We start from the raw sequence: 16,656 nt of genomic DNA, 5'->3' as shown, positions 1-16,656 counted from the left end.
TGAATAGGTATGTAAATGCTACATACTGAGACCAGTGTCATTGTTTAACCAGTTAAGTATACAATGCTCGTTTTAACATTTACTAGTTCTGTTCTGTTTATGTCATTATTATTTCATAAACTCAGATCAGCCATAACATCATGACCACTGACAGGCGTAGTGGTATTAACCCTTTCATGCATGACATTACTGCACTGGACAGTTATTCAATCTTCATTTATAGCTACATTATTTACAGTAACGACTCCCACTCTTAATTGTTATGCGTTTTCAAATATTTGTTACACTCATTTTACTGTTAATGCTTCTGACACTTCAATTTCCCCACTGTGGGATAAATAAAGTCTTATCTTACCCTGATATACTGTTTGATGAATCCAAAACATGCTCTAATTACCCACAGTTTAGGGAATATTTTGTTCACAGTTTAATCCTTATGGTTTTTTTTTCCATTTTGTTATATTCATTAGACATTCACCACAGTGGACAGTTACATATTACACTGAAATGGTAGGTTTTGTTAATGCAGCAATATACCATTACATGTTAATGTGTTGATACATGGAATCCACTGCAATGCATAGCGGTGTATTATTCTAATGAAATACGATATTAAAACAATCCAATTGGATATGTTTTATGTCAGAAAATACTACTAGATTATTAACAATTCGTGCATGAAAGGGTTCATTTTGATCATCTCATAACAATAAGACCTGTCAGTGGGTGGAATATATTAGGGTGAATAAGTGAATTTCTAGACCTTCTGGTTTATGTGATGGAAACAGCAAAATGGGCAAGAATAGAGATCTGAGCAACTTTGATGAGGGAGAAATTATAATGTCCAAACTACTGGTTCAGAACACCTCCAGATCTGGTTTATCATTCCCAATGTAAAGTGGTTAGAACCTACCAAAAGTATCTAAAGAACAATAATGGGATCTCAATCAATCAATCAATCATCTATGGGAGCAGAGCATTATTACCACCTATCTGATATTGTGTAGGTTCCCCTTTTCCACAAAAACAGCTCTGACCCGAGGCCTCGACTCCACCAAACCTCTGAAGGTGTGCTGATAACCTTCCTTAGTCCATTTTTGATTGGCACTGACCACTGCAGACCAGGAACACCAAACTAGACCTGCAGTTGTGGAGATGCTCTGACACGGTCATCACTGTTACAACATGGACCTGGTCACAATCACTCAGTTCCTTACATTACTCATTTTGCTGCCTCCAACACATCAGCTTTGAGGACCAAATGTTTATTTGCTGCCTCATATATCCAACACAGTGAAAGCTGCCATTATAATGAAATAATCAATACTATTACCACTTCTCCTGACAGTGGTCACAATGTTATGGCATTAGTGTTATTGAGCAGTCAGTGACTGCTCCACCACCACAAACATGTCGAGTGGAGAACATAAAGAAAGGAAAAGGAAGTGTAAAAACCGTCTTCAAAATCAAAGCATGAATATAAAAACATTTCTAACGATGAATTCTTAGCAAGTGTACATGAACTTATTGCACACACTGCATTTTTTATGGGCCTCTCATATGAGCAGACAGTGGACAGTATAATACTCATTATACAATGCTCATTAAAACTGCACATTAGAGCCTGGTGTTAAAATTGTAAATAAGTCTGTTAACAACATCACACTCATGGATTAGCTCTTGTTTTCTGAACTGCTGTCTACTAAAAATGTCTTGAGTAAGTCAAATGTTAGTACTTAGGATGCAGACAAAGAGCCGTAGTTGGTCTTTGTGATGAGGAGTGTGTTGGGGGTGACACATGGCTGAATCACTCCTAAGTCAAATCAGGGCACGTTGCATGAAAACAGAGGGTTGTCTTTCAAGTTTGGAGTAGGTACAGCACTGCTGACTTCATTTTCACTGGCTCAGTCAGTACAGCACGGCAAGTCGTGATGATATTCATTTCAATTGCACCCTCCACAGCAGGGGACCAAGCCAACCTACAATAGTGTGGGCCACTGTGCGTCCTCCATCATACTCTCAGCTCACAACATGTGGTCACACAGCACACCACAGAAAAAGAAAAAAGGAAAAAAGGAATTCTATGTTCTGCCTTTAGCACTTTTGTGATACATGTGGGGTCTGTGTATATGTTGTGTTCCACTCCTACGTTGCTGTTCACACATTATTTTAGCAGATACCGACGTCACCGCCAGCTTCATCATGACTCTCCTCTTCTAGAGAAAAACACTTGCACCGTGCCAGGATGTGACCAGAGTTTGCTCAAGTCGCTTATATGTCCCAATCACATGGAAATTCTGCATAAGGAGCGATGCTAACATGTATGCAATAATTACATGGGTGGCTTAGCAAGAGAAGAGGCACAGACGGATTGGACAAATTGCTACGTGTTACGAGTGGCAGGGAAGTAGGCCAGCTGAAATGGCATCCCCATCTGGGAGACTCTCTGGAGGTTACGACTATGAGCAATCCCCAATGCTGCAGAAGATTCCACGTGATTCAGAAACCCTATTAGTGTTCAGACCTCTTAACACATTATCATTGCCCTGTTTGTAGCCTGCCCTGGGCTATAGGCTCCTGTTCCTTCACAGGGCATATGTCAGAAATAACAAGAATGGAAATCTGTTCATTTATGAAACCAAAGAGAGGCTGTCATGCCCTCATTCTGGGAATTTTGGCTCATGAAAAACAAACCCTTTTGCACTTTTTGCATGTCAAATTATTGTGACCCTGGATTAATTTCTGTCACGCACAATGTCAGCTCCCTACCTACTTAGCATAGATTTACGGACACGCTGGTATTAATGCAATTTAACAGATGTCATGTCGACCTGCAGAAGGTACGAGGTCATGAAGTCGTGACCACTAGATGAGCCACAGAACAGACAGTCCATATGGCAGGAAACCCCCTAATTATATAAAGTGTATATCTAGAAACTTGACTCATCTGACAAACAGCTAATATATGCACAACCCGATATCAGATAATATGGTCAGTGCTCATTAGTGGTTGTTATTCGGTCCTAATAGATCATTTTTCTGTTTTTATGAGGCTTACCTGCAGAGATGCATGATGTTGAGAATCCATCAGGACGATCCAACGGCAGCAAATGCATGAGGGAGAGAAAACAATGAAAATCAATGACTAGCTCAATAGACGTTAAGATGAAAACAAATCAGTTCAGACCTCAGTAAGTGAAGCAATGTTTTCCATTATGAATCAATTATAGTTATTTACCCTAAATGAATTCTATTATCAAGACACCCCATGTCAGGATCTTTAATGAAGTCTAAACATTGTTAGTCATGGACTTCATTGCAGTCCAATCATTAACACTATAATGTGAAAATGCAACACAAAATGAGATATTCTCCCCAGTGTGATTAGTCATTTCACAGATTTTGCTGCAATAAATATATTTTTTTTTTCTTCATTTTAAGCCACACTTTATAGACAATAGGAAGGTTTCTGAACAAACCTCAAATGAACAACCTGCTAAATTTTGTTTCCTTCTTGAGTCATCACGTTCAGTTGATGACTCATGGTTTGACAGGTTCTTAGTGTTAAATGTGCTGCATATATGTTTACCACAATGTGTCTAGGATAACTATTCTATTCAGAAAAGTGCCTTTTTTAAAAAAAATTCTATGTTAAATAAATAATTCATGACATCAACATAAAGAGAGCCAAGTTGTCAGGGCGTGATTTATCCCATACATGTCTCCGTGTGTTTGACATTTTTCCTTCTTTTTCAAGGCGAAAATACAAGTCAAAGATGTCAGCCATCAAAGCGGCTTAGCGACAGGTTGTGCTTGAGGAACCTTTTCATTGCAGACAGCACTGGCTTTGTGTGGTGGTGTCAAATCTGAATAACAGCATTAAATGAAAATTCTACGCCGAAATGTCAGCACTGACGTTACATCAAAGTAATCGCAGACATCACAGATATTCCTTATTGAGTTTAGATCATCTTTGGCTGTGATTTTTGATCTTCTGTCTTAGAAGCCATTGACGATCGGCCAAATTTTTAATGCAGGTAGTTTATTCTCTGACTATTGTGCACATGGGAGCCCCTCTTCTATATGTCCAATAACTCCTCTGTGTTTATTACAATTTTCCGAATAATCCAGGTTTTATATGCTAAACACAACACTCACAAAGGTTCATGGCAACCTTTATCTAAACAATTACTGCATCAGAAATCAGCTTCAAAACTATCAAGGATTTCCAAGTAGGCAAACTAAATCACTTCTATGTTGAGGAGAAAACTAAAGTGTGCTTCTTTGAGAGTCCTTCTTTGCTAGACCGCTTGTCCAATAACTCATAGTCATCGAAAACCACTCCATGTTTGGTTTTGCAGTAGCTATCCCTGTCCTTGAGTCAGTACAGGCTGAGGTGCTGTGTTACTCAGGAAGGGTCATATGCAACCAGAAGAATTTTCAATGACTCATCATCAGCACACCAGTTTTTTCACACAGAGCATCATATAATAGCTTGCTTAGTTCTTCCAGCATTCAGGTGGATGCATTATGAATCACTGAGAGCGACAAACCATATTTGCAGGAAAGAAAAAGCAAGCCATGGAATACATACGTCAAACAAATCCACACAAAGATGCTGAATTTGTTTTTTTTTTTAAAAGAGCTTACTGACGCTAAGTCTGGACTCATCAAGCAGGTACTCATTTTGAGAAATTAAAAAGCAGAGGTGAGTGAGAGCAGCACTTGTATCCTTTACATAAACAAATAGTGATAAAACATCAAAATGTTCCACTTGTCTGATTAATTTTCCATAGATGAGCTAATTCATTTATCAACTCTTCTCATGTGTTTCACCTTCGATGGAAATCTGTATTGAGTGTTAATATGCACGTATACAATGACAGACACGCGCCTCGGTGCCTTACAGCGTATGCATGCTGGGATACGCTTCATTTTCCTGTGACCGGGGTCAGGACTAAGCAGATAAAGAAAGTGAATGAATTCCTGTTGAAGGGTGGTATCAAGGTTAAAATTACCCTCACGTGGGATTGCACAAAGTGGATCCGCAGCAGTGTAGATGTTTTAGAGAAGAAATACTGTGTTGAATTATCCCATCTATCCAAATATACCAGACCAGTAGCCGAGGCTCAGACAAACTAAGGCGACCTGCCCTCGAGGCACTCTATCTGATGAGATCTGATCCCTTCTTTGTCAGAAATAAGGATGTCTAGTCTCGAAGGAGCTGCAAACAAAGGGGTCTGAGCCAGCAGTCGGTGCAATACAGGGGCAATTATCTGCTCTGAGCCTAGACATACTGAGAGAGCTGAGTAAAAAAAGTGTTTATAATCCTTAGTAAGAAACGGTATAGATTGGTTCTGCCACACAAGTAGTTTTAAGGGGCTTCAAAGATGGTGGAGTCACCTCAACAACCCCAATTTGTGGCCCTGTGTCTTCACATGCCCCCACCCCACCCCACTTCTCTCCACATTACATTCATATCCTGAGGGCATTTCATTCAACAGACGGCAATCCAGGTCAGGGGCAAAGGCCTGTGTGGGGAGATTCACACTACCAGAAAGAATCACATGCACACCACAAACAACACACTCGTGTAGAGCTACTCCAGCCACCTACTTGTGTTACATAACACATGGTACTGCCTACCCATCCACCAGCAGATTTTGCAATCAGCAAATATGCACGACCAGAGTTTTTACACTGCAAAATGAACCAAAGCCTGTCATGAAACTTCTGTTGATGATTAACTGTCATGCAAATACTCACAATTAACTCATTTATTATTATTACTATTATTATCTGTATAGCCAAATATCACAAATTATAGACTCCTCTCAATGAGTTTTACAATCTGTGCAATATTCAACAACTTCTGTACCCCAACCCGAAAAGAGCCCAAGAGCTATAGAGAACTGCACAAATAATAACATACACGGAATAGACGCACATATATTATTCGCAGCACAAGTTTAAAAGAAAAAAAAATAAGTTTTTGCTCAAAATTCATCTTTTTAGAATTTCTTTTAACATATCCTGATGTTGGGGCAACATGGTGGTACAGTGGTTAGCACTGTCGCCTCACAGCAAGAAGGTCCTGGGTTCCATTCCAATACCAGTCAATAGGGGAGGGGGGGGCTTTCTGTGTGGAGTTTGCATGTTCTCCACGTGTCTATGTGGGTTCTCTCCAGGTACTCCAGTTTCCTCCCACCATCCAAAGACATGCACTGATAGGTTAATCGGTTAATCTCAATTGTCCATAGGGGTGAATGTGAGAGCGATTGTTTGTCTCTATATGTCAGCCCTGTGGTGAACTGGCAACATGACCAAGGTGTACCCCGCCTTCACCCATAAGTAGCTGGGATAGGCTCCAAGCGACCCCCGTGACCCTAGTGAGGATAAAGCGGGTTCAGGAAATTAATGAATGAATGTCCTGATGTTGGGGCGACACGGTGTTGCAATGGGTTAGCATTGTCGCCTCACAGCAAGATGGTCCTGTGTTCGATTCAAAGACCAGCTGATGGGGGCTTTTCTGTGTGGAGTTTGCATGTTCTCTCCAGGTACTCCGGCTTCCCCCCACCATCCAAAGACATGCATTAATAGGTTAACTAGTTCATCTAAATTGTCACGTCCATGTGAGCATGATTGGTTGTTCGTCTATATGTCAGCCCAGCGATGAACTGGCAACACGTTCAGGGCATACGCCAACTTCACCCATAGGTAGGTGGGATAGGTTCCAGCACCCCACACCCCTCACAAGGATAAAGCAGTTCAGAAGATGAATGTCCTAATGCTGTACATTATACATTTTGTTCTTGTGTGTTACATGTGTTTTTTGGAGTACTTACGGTATAATGATTTTGGTATTCCGTCTTTACTCTTATGAATATCGTGCATTCTTCTTTGCACCTACCTACCTACATCTGTAGGTATCTCAGAAAGTGCTACACAAATAACATTTATTATTATTATTATTATTATTATTATTATTATTCAGAAGTCCCCTCTGCACTTTTTGCACTTGCTTAATATTTTCTATTTGGTGAAAAAGTTCTTATGTGGTTTTGTCAAGTTTGAAGTGCAACAAAATTTGACAAAGATGACCAACTTCATTCTCTATGCAAGCTTTCCTCCAACTGTTTTTACACAAGCAAATGGATGATCATAAACAGATATGCACAATTAATCAACTCCCAATCACATTCAGGACATCGGCCTGTGCACGTAATTATAAAAGGCCTGGAAATTAAAGGTCCAGTGTGCATATCTTCATACTTTTATTGCAGTATCTTTCAGTTCAATGTTTTCAATATTGTCCTTAATAACATACAGTGGGTTTTTCACCAAATCATGCAGTCATACAGAATTATTTTGTGTAATTATTCCAGCAACTAGCTCACATAATTGTGACAATGTGGTGATTATGTAATATCTGTGACAGACCTAAGCATACAAATACCAAAAGACCTGTGCCTAGATTTCAGTTATCAGCTTCTTCCAAACGTGACATCTAACAGTCCATGAAGGTGAGCATGGCCAAAGGATTCATTTTCAAAGAGGACCAAAAACTATCCACAGGCTCTCACGTGCCAGCACATTAAGGATAAGGCCCTATTGGCATGGGAAGACCACAGAAAGAATTGTTTTATTGCAGAAAAAGACAAAATGCAGCTTTGAATTTGTCTGAAACTAGATAAGGAGCCAGTTATTTCAGGCCAGTGGCTGAACCCATGCCAGATTCTGACACAACAAAAGATACTTTTTTAAGCTGAAGGACTCTCAAGCCAAATATGTGAAAAGCCACAATTGAGTAATCTTCACAAAAGCCCATGAAAAATATTAGTAATGCATAGTATCTCCAATATTAAACATATTTCTTGTACCAGAACATATCACTGGAGAACTGGCACATACACATACAAGTAAATATCACAGCAATGCAAAGAATTCCACTTACTATAGAAAAAAAATGTCTTGCAAAATGGACACAAATGGCTCTGTATGCCTTAATACAGCAGCAGGGTGCATCTCTAGACACCAGTTGGTCCAATTTCACAACAGAATGGGCCCCAGAGCACAGCAGGGCTTGAGATGTACTGTGTGGCACCGCAAGTGTCATAATTCTTTCCTTTTAACTGTACAGCATTTTATTTGAGGCCAGCACTTGGTTCCAAGATGCAAACACAAATGGAGAAGAGCTCATCCTCTGAACAGTGTCAGGCTGCTGAACACTGCACTTTTCACGCCAGACTCCTCAACGAGGAAAATCTCATCATCCAAAATGTTGCTGCTGGAAAACTGCACCGACACAGCCCTGAGCGAAACTCTCAGCCGCTCATATCAAATGGACAGTGCAGAGTGTTCGTTCTCACAAAGGACAATCGTTTAGCACCACCGTCTTCTATCAGAAACACTGCATTTTTTTTTTTTTTTTTTAAAAGAGTGAACCGAATGCTGTTCAGCAGGCGCAGTAGCATTCTGGTAACCTTTTTTTCTTCCAAATCTCCATAGTAACATCGCTCCTTACTGGCAGTCTATTAAGAATAACACTCTTATGAATGGTTTCCTCAGTAATTTTGAATTCTCGTATTTGATGGTCATGCCATTTTGTGGCTTACTGCAATTTTGGCTGAACCCTGAGATAAATGTGCCATCATTCTGCCAGAGGCTCTAGTTTTTTAAACATAGGGCAAATCTCCCAGCGGTCTGTGATTTATGCATATGTACACAAAATACTGCAGCACTGAAGTCATTAGAGCTCTCTCGTACACACAAAGATATTTTAGCCACTTTGGTTGAAAATTGAACACTGTGAACACAATGACAAATTTAGCCCTGAAAAATACATTGGTACAGCCATTAAGGTTATGATTTTTACTCAGTATAAGCCGCTATTTCCCTGGAAAATACAGAAGGAAAAAGATGATTTAATATGCTGCCGTGTTAAAGTATAATCTCCATATTAATGCAGTTGCTCTAAAAGTGCAGTCTAGTCACAAGTAAAAACAGCACGGTTGAAAAGTCACATAAGGCTACAAACACAACACGGGGAGAATAAGTGAATCGACAACGCCACAGGAAGTAAATCATTGTAGCCTCGAGTGGTCGTCTGGTGCCAACAGGCCATTCTGAAAACGCCTCAGATGTTGGGTCCATAATGGGAACTGTGTGTGTTCCTTGAGGGGATGTAGTACATGCAGTTCACATACCCTACCACATGACATGAGTCCTGGGTCACGGCCAGGGGGATTCAGCAGTGGAACAACTTTAGGTTATTCCAGTCAGGGGAAAGCAGGAAATGGGGGTATAAACAGTAATGGAAGGGGGTCACATTACACTTCCTCTTCAATGATTCCCTGTGAATAAAACATCTCTCTGGAACAAACTCCTCTGAATGTACTCACAAGTCGCAAAACATGTTGCCCGGAACATCAACAGCATTACCAGAACCAAACTTTTGCTTTTTTCAAACTAACTATGGTGTGGGAATGCTACATATTACAGCAATGATGTGTTATTTCCTCACAATCAGCAAAAAAATACGTTAAAAAAAAAAAAGCAAACGGCTGGCGTATTGCCGAGTGAATCCTTTGAAGACTGCCAGCACAAGTACAGAGGACATGCCAAAACACCTTCACAACAATGACATATACCAAAGGAATGTAGGACCTGGGTGATAACACTCAACTGGCATATGTTAAACAAGCTGTACTGACAGAGGGCTAACCTCAGAGCAGTGCTGACGACGCTTTAACTATTCTCAGTTCAATGATAATAAACTGAGAAGAGGTGATGTAGAAAAATGATATTCTATTTACGGAAAAGTGCGGCGCGAATGTCATATGCTGCGTTCTAGCCTGAGCTGTTCCAAATGCATCACATGATTCTACCCTTAGGTGTTTTACACCAAAGTTAAGTATTAGGGAACATGTTTTATCCTTATAAACCTATATTTGAGAAGGAGGCCTTCGTGAGGATTTACACTCTCAAGTGATATTGCTACTACCTGAGAAGAATCAGCCCAGCCTTTATACTTTTTTTCTGCAACAGGAGTAAATCACACATCAGTGACTTATGGCATCAGTAACTACACCGGCCATCCTCTAGCTTATGGAAACAAACAAACTCACGGCACGTCCTTGAAGACTGACTGATGGAGGAAAACTGTGACATGTCCCTGAGCTACTAAGAGAATTACATTGAATTTCCACAGCCATGCAACCTTTAAATAGTCTGTGTGTTCTCAATTACAGGGCTTTCCAAAAGCACGAATAACTGACTTCATAACACTAAACCTATAACTAGCACGGTACACTCCTCAGCATTAAGGCCATGCTTCCTTCATCCAACACGTTCCTCCTCACTGAGGAAAATGCATTCCCCGAGGGCCAGAAAAGCCCCAGAGTGACATTTCTCTTTAAAGACAGAGGACAACTGGGATTACTCTCCAACAGAACAAGATAAACAAAATAAGATCAGTTCTCGCTGTAGAAAATGCTTTCGAGTCCAGGCTCATTTTTGCCATGACTCTCCCATCAGCCCCCCATTATATGAGATCTGAATCCCATCACAGTTTAATTTCCAGACACAAACCCCTCTCAGATAACCATTTCTATTCTAAGGACACTTCATTCTTCAGCATGATCCTCTATCCATCCCCAACCTGGATGAGACCAGAATCTTCCCACAGTTAGTCACGGGACTGCTGGCAGGCTGAGGGGACTTGGAGGCATATGCGCCTTTCCATCTGTTGCTCACTCACTGCTTTCCAAACCCCTTCCTCTGTCAGTAGCCATCTGTTTCCAGCCCTACCCCACTGGCAGGAAACATGAGCACTTCCACCATAGGATACGGATGATGCACACTGAAAATGCCTGAAGCAAATTTAATTGACCACTGTCTCAGCCTAAAACAAAATAAGGTAACAACAGAAACTGAATTAGGAATACAAGACAAATAACAACCCTAGATGGTGTGAAAAATGTGAAGTCCTGAAGGCTTTATACTAGAGGCTGAATGATATTGATTCAATACTTCTGACGTCATTAGAAATCACATAACTGTTGACCTGAAAATCTAAATCAAAACAATAAATACTTAGATTAATGAATTTATACATAAATAAACCTCTCTCACACTGGGCATCAAACTCAGATTAACTAATCAATAAATCTCAAACTGAACATCAAAGTAACTATGAAAATCAAGTTGTGATTTTCATTTTTTTTAGCCACTACATTTCTTCAAAATCAGTATTTCCAGTTGTCAAGCCTAAACTAAACCTCTATTGCAGTGGTTCTCAACCTTTTTTCAGTTATGTACCCCCTGTGAAATATTTTTTCAGCCAAGTACCCCCTAACCAGCGCAAAGCATTTTTGGTTGAAAAAAAAAAAAAGACTTAAAGCAGAGTGCTGTGCCATCAGTGTCTGATTTATTAAACTTTGGAACTCCATTTGTAGTGGTCTCTCTTGAACTATTTGGAAATAAAAAGATATAATTAAAAAAAGAAATAAATAATTAACTTAATTATAAATAAAGATTTGTGCACATAAAAATAATTATCAACATAAAGTGTCCTCCTTTGGGATCACAGAAAAGATCTGTTCTCAAAAAGAATTACGCTTCAACCACGACTCCATTGTTTGAGTTTTCAAGTGATTGACAGGTGATGCTAGGTGGCATATGACAGGTTGGGTGGAACCATTCTGGTATGGGGAATACTCCAGGTTTTTAGGATAATGAAATTGAAAAGCCTACTGAATATAAAATTCATTTTATGAACTTATATATTTTCCTGAAATATTTAATTAATTTAATAATTATTTTTAGAAGATTTTTGCATGGAAGCTACTTTTAAATATATTTTTAAATCTCACGTACCCCCTGGAGTGCCTTCACGTACCCCCAGGGGTATGCGTACCCCCATTTGAGAACCACTGCTCTATTGGTCAAATTCTGTCAGTACTAGCATAATAGTTTCTTGAATGTTGATTTGGCATTGATTAATCAGCAAAACCAATTAATTAGTCTGTGTCTGCTGTAAACTGTGCAGTACTGCAGCTATTTCATTACCATACAACAATGACTAAGCATTACAGCTTCTTTCATGACCAATACGGATCTTATGTAATCACAGACTGAAAAAGGACATTTGAAAACGACTGAAACCATTTCCAATGCAAAACACATAAATGTCTTTAAGGTGACTATCAAATCAACTGAAGTAAATGGGAATTAAACATACAAATCAGTAACACCTCATCAATATTCATAGTTTTTGAACTGGAGGGATTATGAGCAATAGCAGTCAACAAATAAATGTTTTTTTTTTTATTTTACTTGTTTAACCAATTAGTGTTGTGAGTAGCATATTTTTATCCTGCCCCCCAAAGAAGAGGCAAGTGGTATTGTTTTTGGTTCAGCTTGTTTGTTTGTTAACACTTTAGTAGCAAAACTATTAGTTGAATTCATACCAAACTGGGTTTATCGATTGCTAGTGACCCAGAATAGATTTGATTAGATTTTGGGAAAAGTATGTCAAAGTTCACATTTTTTATGAATTTTTAAAATATTTTTTCCCCCCATTTATTTATAATTGGCAAAATTTCAAATTGCTATAAAAACATAAATTTTATCTCAAGTTACTTAAAATGTTGCAGAGATAGAGAGATTACTTTCAGACATCACTGCAAAATATCTAAGTGACAGCTTGTTTTTGAATTTTTTTGTTAAATTTTTAAAATCTTTTCTTTTCCCATTTGCTTATAATGGGTAAAATTTCAAATGTTTATAAAAACATAAATTTTGTTTCAATTTATTTCAAACTTGGTACATATATAAATTTTATATTTAACAAATATTGAATATGGATGAAAGTGGATCGATGCCAAAATAAGCTATAATACATGCGTGGGGTGGGGTTTGTTGTGCCTGGGACCTCTTATATTATTGCATATCAGATTGTAAACATCACTATCTATCATATAACTATCACCACTACATGCAATGGTGTATGTGAAATCTACCTGGAAAAGTCAACCAAGTGTACTACATTTGACTGAATTCACAATGTCAGAAAAACAACCTCAACCCATTAAATATCCACCGTCCATCCAAACATCAGACAAGCCTGACCGGTGATAATAAACATCCACACTTTGGATTGGTTTGAACACAAACACTTTATTTTCCATTATTATTTTGGACTGAAAACATCATGACTGAAAATGTACCGGGCTCAGAAATTCACCTACTCCTGTCAATAAAACATTAGCTCAGCCCTCCACACAATCCATTAACAATGTCAGAATGTGACAGTGGGAAAACATCCCACTACTTTTTGCTGGTAAGAGATTAGGATGAGTATACTCTCAATTTTCTTTTTACAAAAACCTGACCAGCTCACCCCCGCCCCTCTGCATTCAGAACACAAGAAAAAAATTAGCTGTCCATCAATGGGAGAGAGAGCGCCTTTGTTCAATGGCACAATGGAGGACATTCTGCTGTGGAGGATAGCGTCACATTCAATAAGCCAATGCTATGGTGTGGCAGCAGAGAGGACAGCAGGGCTGGTGCAGAAATGACACTTTGACCCCGCGGACCTCCCAGACCCTCAGACCCAGCCTCTGTTTGCAGCTCAGCAGCTATAGCTCATCTCCACTGACCCGCGGTCAAGAGTCGTGTCCAGTGTTAAAACGCATTTCAGTGGGTGTGTAACAAGCATTATGAAGCTACTGATGAGAGAAGCAGTATTGGCTAATCGCGAAAACAGGGAGCCTTTTGAGAACAAGGCATGTGCAAACCCTGTGTGCATCTGTCAGGGGGAAAGTCTGTTACTACTACAGTCCCAAGAATAAACCCGTGACGTAAACGCGATGTGGAGTGTTTTTTCAACAGAGCTCTCCAGTATGAAACTTGATACATGCCATGCACAACACAGAGGTGGGTCAGCAGCTACAGATGCTACAGAGGATCTTACAACATCTCCACGTGAGACAAAATCAAATGAGGCATTTACTTTATTAATCCCCACTGGGTTGATGGACATGGGAGCTTTATGCTTGAAAGCTTAGCAGTGGTGGTGTAGACCTCCAGCTGAACTGAAATTTCTGCTCCAGTTTACATGCAAGATAAGCGAAATGTGGACTTTCTCATAGTATTCTGCAGTTCTCTTGAAATACTGACAAAATAACAGAATTTTTTTGTGATTATAGGGAGTATTTTAATATTTTGCATTTTATATTTATGTAAACCTGCAGGACAGAGCAAGAAAGCTTTATATTTGGTTTTAAAGGGACCTGGAAACACACGTAGTATGCAGATCTCATGCCTGGAGAATAAAAAAAACATTACCTTAACTTCTAAACAAAGATCTAAAGTGCAAAATATCTATGAATAAGGAAAACAATAGTGCCCTCTCAAAGATTCAGAGCCTCAAAAAACAGGGAAAAAAGTGTGCCATGGTTCAGCCTATTCCGTGCTTCACAGATGTATTTATGCAAAGCTTTATTTAGGCACAAGATCTACAACTAGTAAACACAGACTGAGTGACATTACCAGCCTTCCACATTAAAAACGATTTACATTGACATACCGTGCAAGAGTCACAGCTGGTGTTATTGACTGACATGTCTTACTCTATAACAGTTTCTAATCCATATTCACAGAGACAGTTTTGAAAAATAATGAGCACATTGTGCCGATTCCACTTGCCAGAAGTAGCAGCGGCATCTTCCTGACACAAGTGGCCCACCATGACAACTGTAGACCCAGTTTATTAAGCACAATCCAAACCTTCAGCCACATTCTAAACCTATATTACTCCAGCTCATTGGAAACCCTGTGTGACCCCAGCCTGTCTCCGCAAGCCTACAAACTAGTTCACACTCTTTAATTATGACCATATCACTTTGATTGGTTGATTTTAACAACAAAAGCACCATTATGCACAACTAGTCAGCTACAGCCTGGCAGCATGTGGCCAGTGAAAACAGTGTTAATTAAGATATTTCAATGTTTTACATCTCAGTGCTCATGAGGAAATTAATCCTGCCTCAGCAGCTATGGAGAAGCAGCTTCTCTGCTTGTGATTAGCTGATGAGCACTCTGCTCATGCTCTCCTTGGCGAGTGACTACACGAGAGACGCAGTGTTTACCAGGGAGCTGCTTAGGTGGCACACACTACCAACCGAGAGCTCCGAGGCCTCAGTCTGTAGGCTTTGTGTACCTCTCAGTGTTGTCCTTATTGCTATTTGAGCACAGTATCCTATTGTGTGGACATATTACTCCTTTCTTGAAATCCTGAGCACCCTGCTTGAGTAGCAGTGCATTTTTGGAGAATACCCTTGCCTTGACATTGTACACACTTGGAAATATAAACATCAGTGTGTTATTACTCTAGATAAGACAACAGTACAGTATCATGACACTGATTTGGAGGAAACCCCCACAAAACACTCACAGATGAAAAAATGCTACTGATTACACTGGTCTACAAGGAAAATGCTTCCAGAATACAAGTAATGAAATTTTACCACATGAGAGTCACTGATAAATAAAAATCAAGTAAAAAATGCTGGTTGGCTGAACTTTCCAAGATACAGCCTTGGGTCAAAATGTGAAATTCAAGAATTAACGAGAGAATGGGTTTGACTCAAAAGGAATATTTGTCTCAGAGCTACAAGATCTACTTCAAAACACTGTCTGCACATTAGAATACATTCACTTTACAGGTTCTATTTAGTGGAAGATTTATAAAACTATTATATAAATATACATAAACCAATATATATGTGTAATAACACTTAATCATATACCTTGAAAACATCAGCAAACCGGCACTTTTGTCATTTATTTTCCAATTAATCATATTAAAATACGGAACATTTAGCACATTTAATCTCTGAAGCAAATCATTTGTAAAAAAATTGTAGACCAATGTTATGGCAGTAATTATATATATTTATATTATATTGTGGTACGTTTCCCTAGTGATCAATGGCTAGATTTACTGTAATATAATGCATTGTCTTTAGGTTCATTTACTTAATATCAAGGTTGTTAAACATACAACCCATGGGCCAAAACCAGCCCACCAAAGGGTCCAATCCCACCCTGAAGATATTAGCAGTCAAGGGTCCTCAGAGCCCACAAACAATTCAATTTGATCTCCAGCAGACCACACCAGTAAAGTAATAGCATAAAAAAACCTATAAATAATGACAAATTCAAATTTTTCTCTTTTTTATTGTGAGAGATTGCACAAGTGGAATATGTTATGAAAATGTTTACGTTTACAAACTACCTTTTCACAAAAAAAAAACCAAAAAAAAATGCAAATAACCTATGAATGACTTGAAATTTCTCAAGAAAAATAAGGATATTTTTCACAGTAATGCCTGTTATTCAATGTTTTGTGCTTTTGTAGAGCCACTGAGACCTGTGAGTTGCACATGTGTAATGAAATTTCAGGCTGTTTAGGTTATTCACATTTTTTTGTGAAAGGATAGTTTATAAACATGTTCATAATTTTACTTTTTTGTACTAAAAAAATCATAGAAATATTTGGAGTTGTGATTAATTACAGGTTATTATACCTATTATTTTATTAGTCTGGTCTGCCTGAGATTAAATCAGTCTGTATGTGGCCTCTGAAATAAA

General features: G+C 38.9%; 1 protein-coding gene across 1 annotated transcript in view; it reads right to left on the bottom strand.

The window, feature by feature from the left end:
* Positions 1-1,616: 1,616 nt before the first annotated feature.
* LOC115436986 (arf-GAP with GTPase, ANK repeat and PH domain-containing protein 3-like) overlaps positions 1,617-16,656 on the bottom strand; it is a 22,043-nt gene continuing 7,003 nt past the window's right edge. The window contains exon 2 of the mRNA XM_030160031.1: positions 1,617-3,058. Within this exon, the coding sequence (XP_030015891.1) occupies positions 3,024-3,058 (35 nt within the window). The 3' untranslated portion in view covers positions 1,617-3,023. The remainder of the gene's footprint in view (positions 3,059-16,656) is intronic.

The sequence above is a fragment of the Sphaeramia orbicularis genome, chromosome 17 (assembly GCF_902148855.1).
Source record: "Sphaeramia orbicularis chromosome 17, fSphaOr1.1, whole genome shotgun sequence".
NCBI classification, from domain to species: domain Eukaryota; kingdom Metazoa; phylum Chordata; class Actinopteri; order Kurtiformes; family Apogonidae; genus Sphaeramia; species Sphaeramia orbicularis.
Note: the sequence above shows the minus strand (reverse complement) of the source record. Positions and strands in the feature narration are given on the sequence as shown.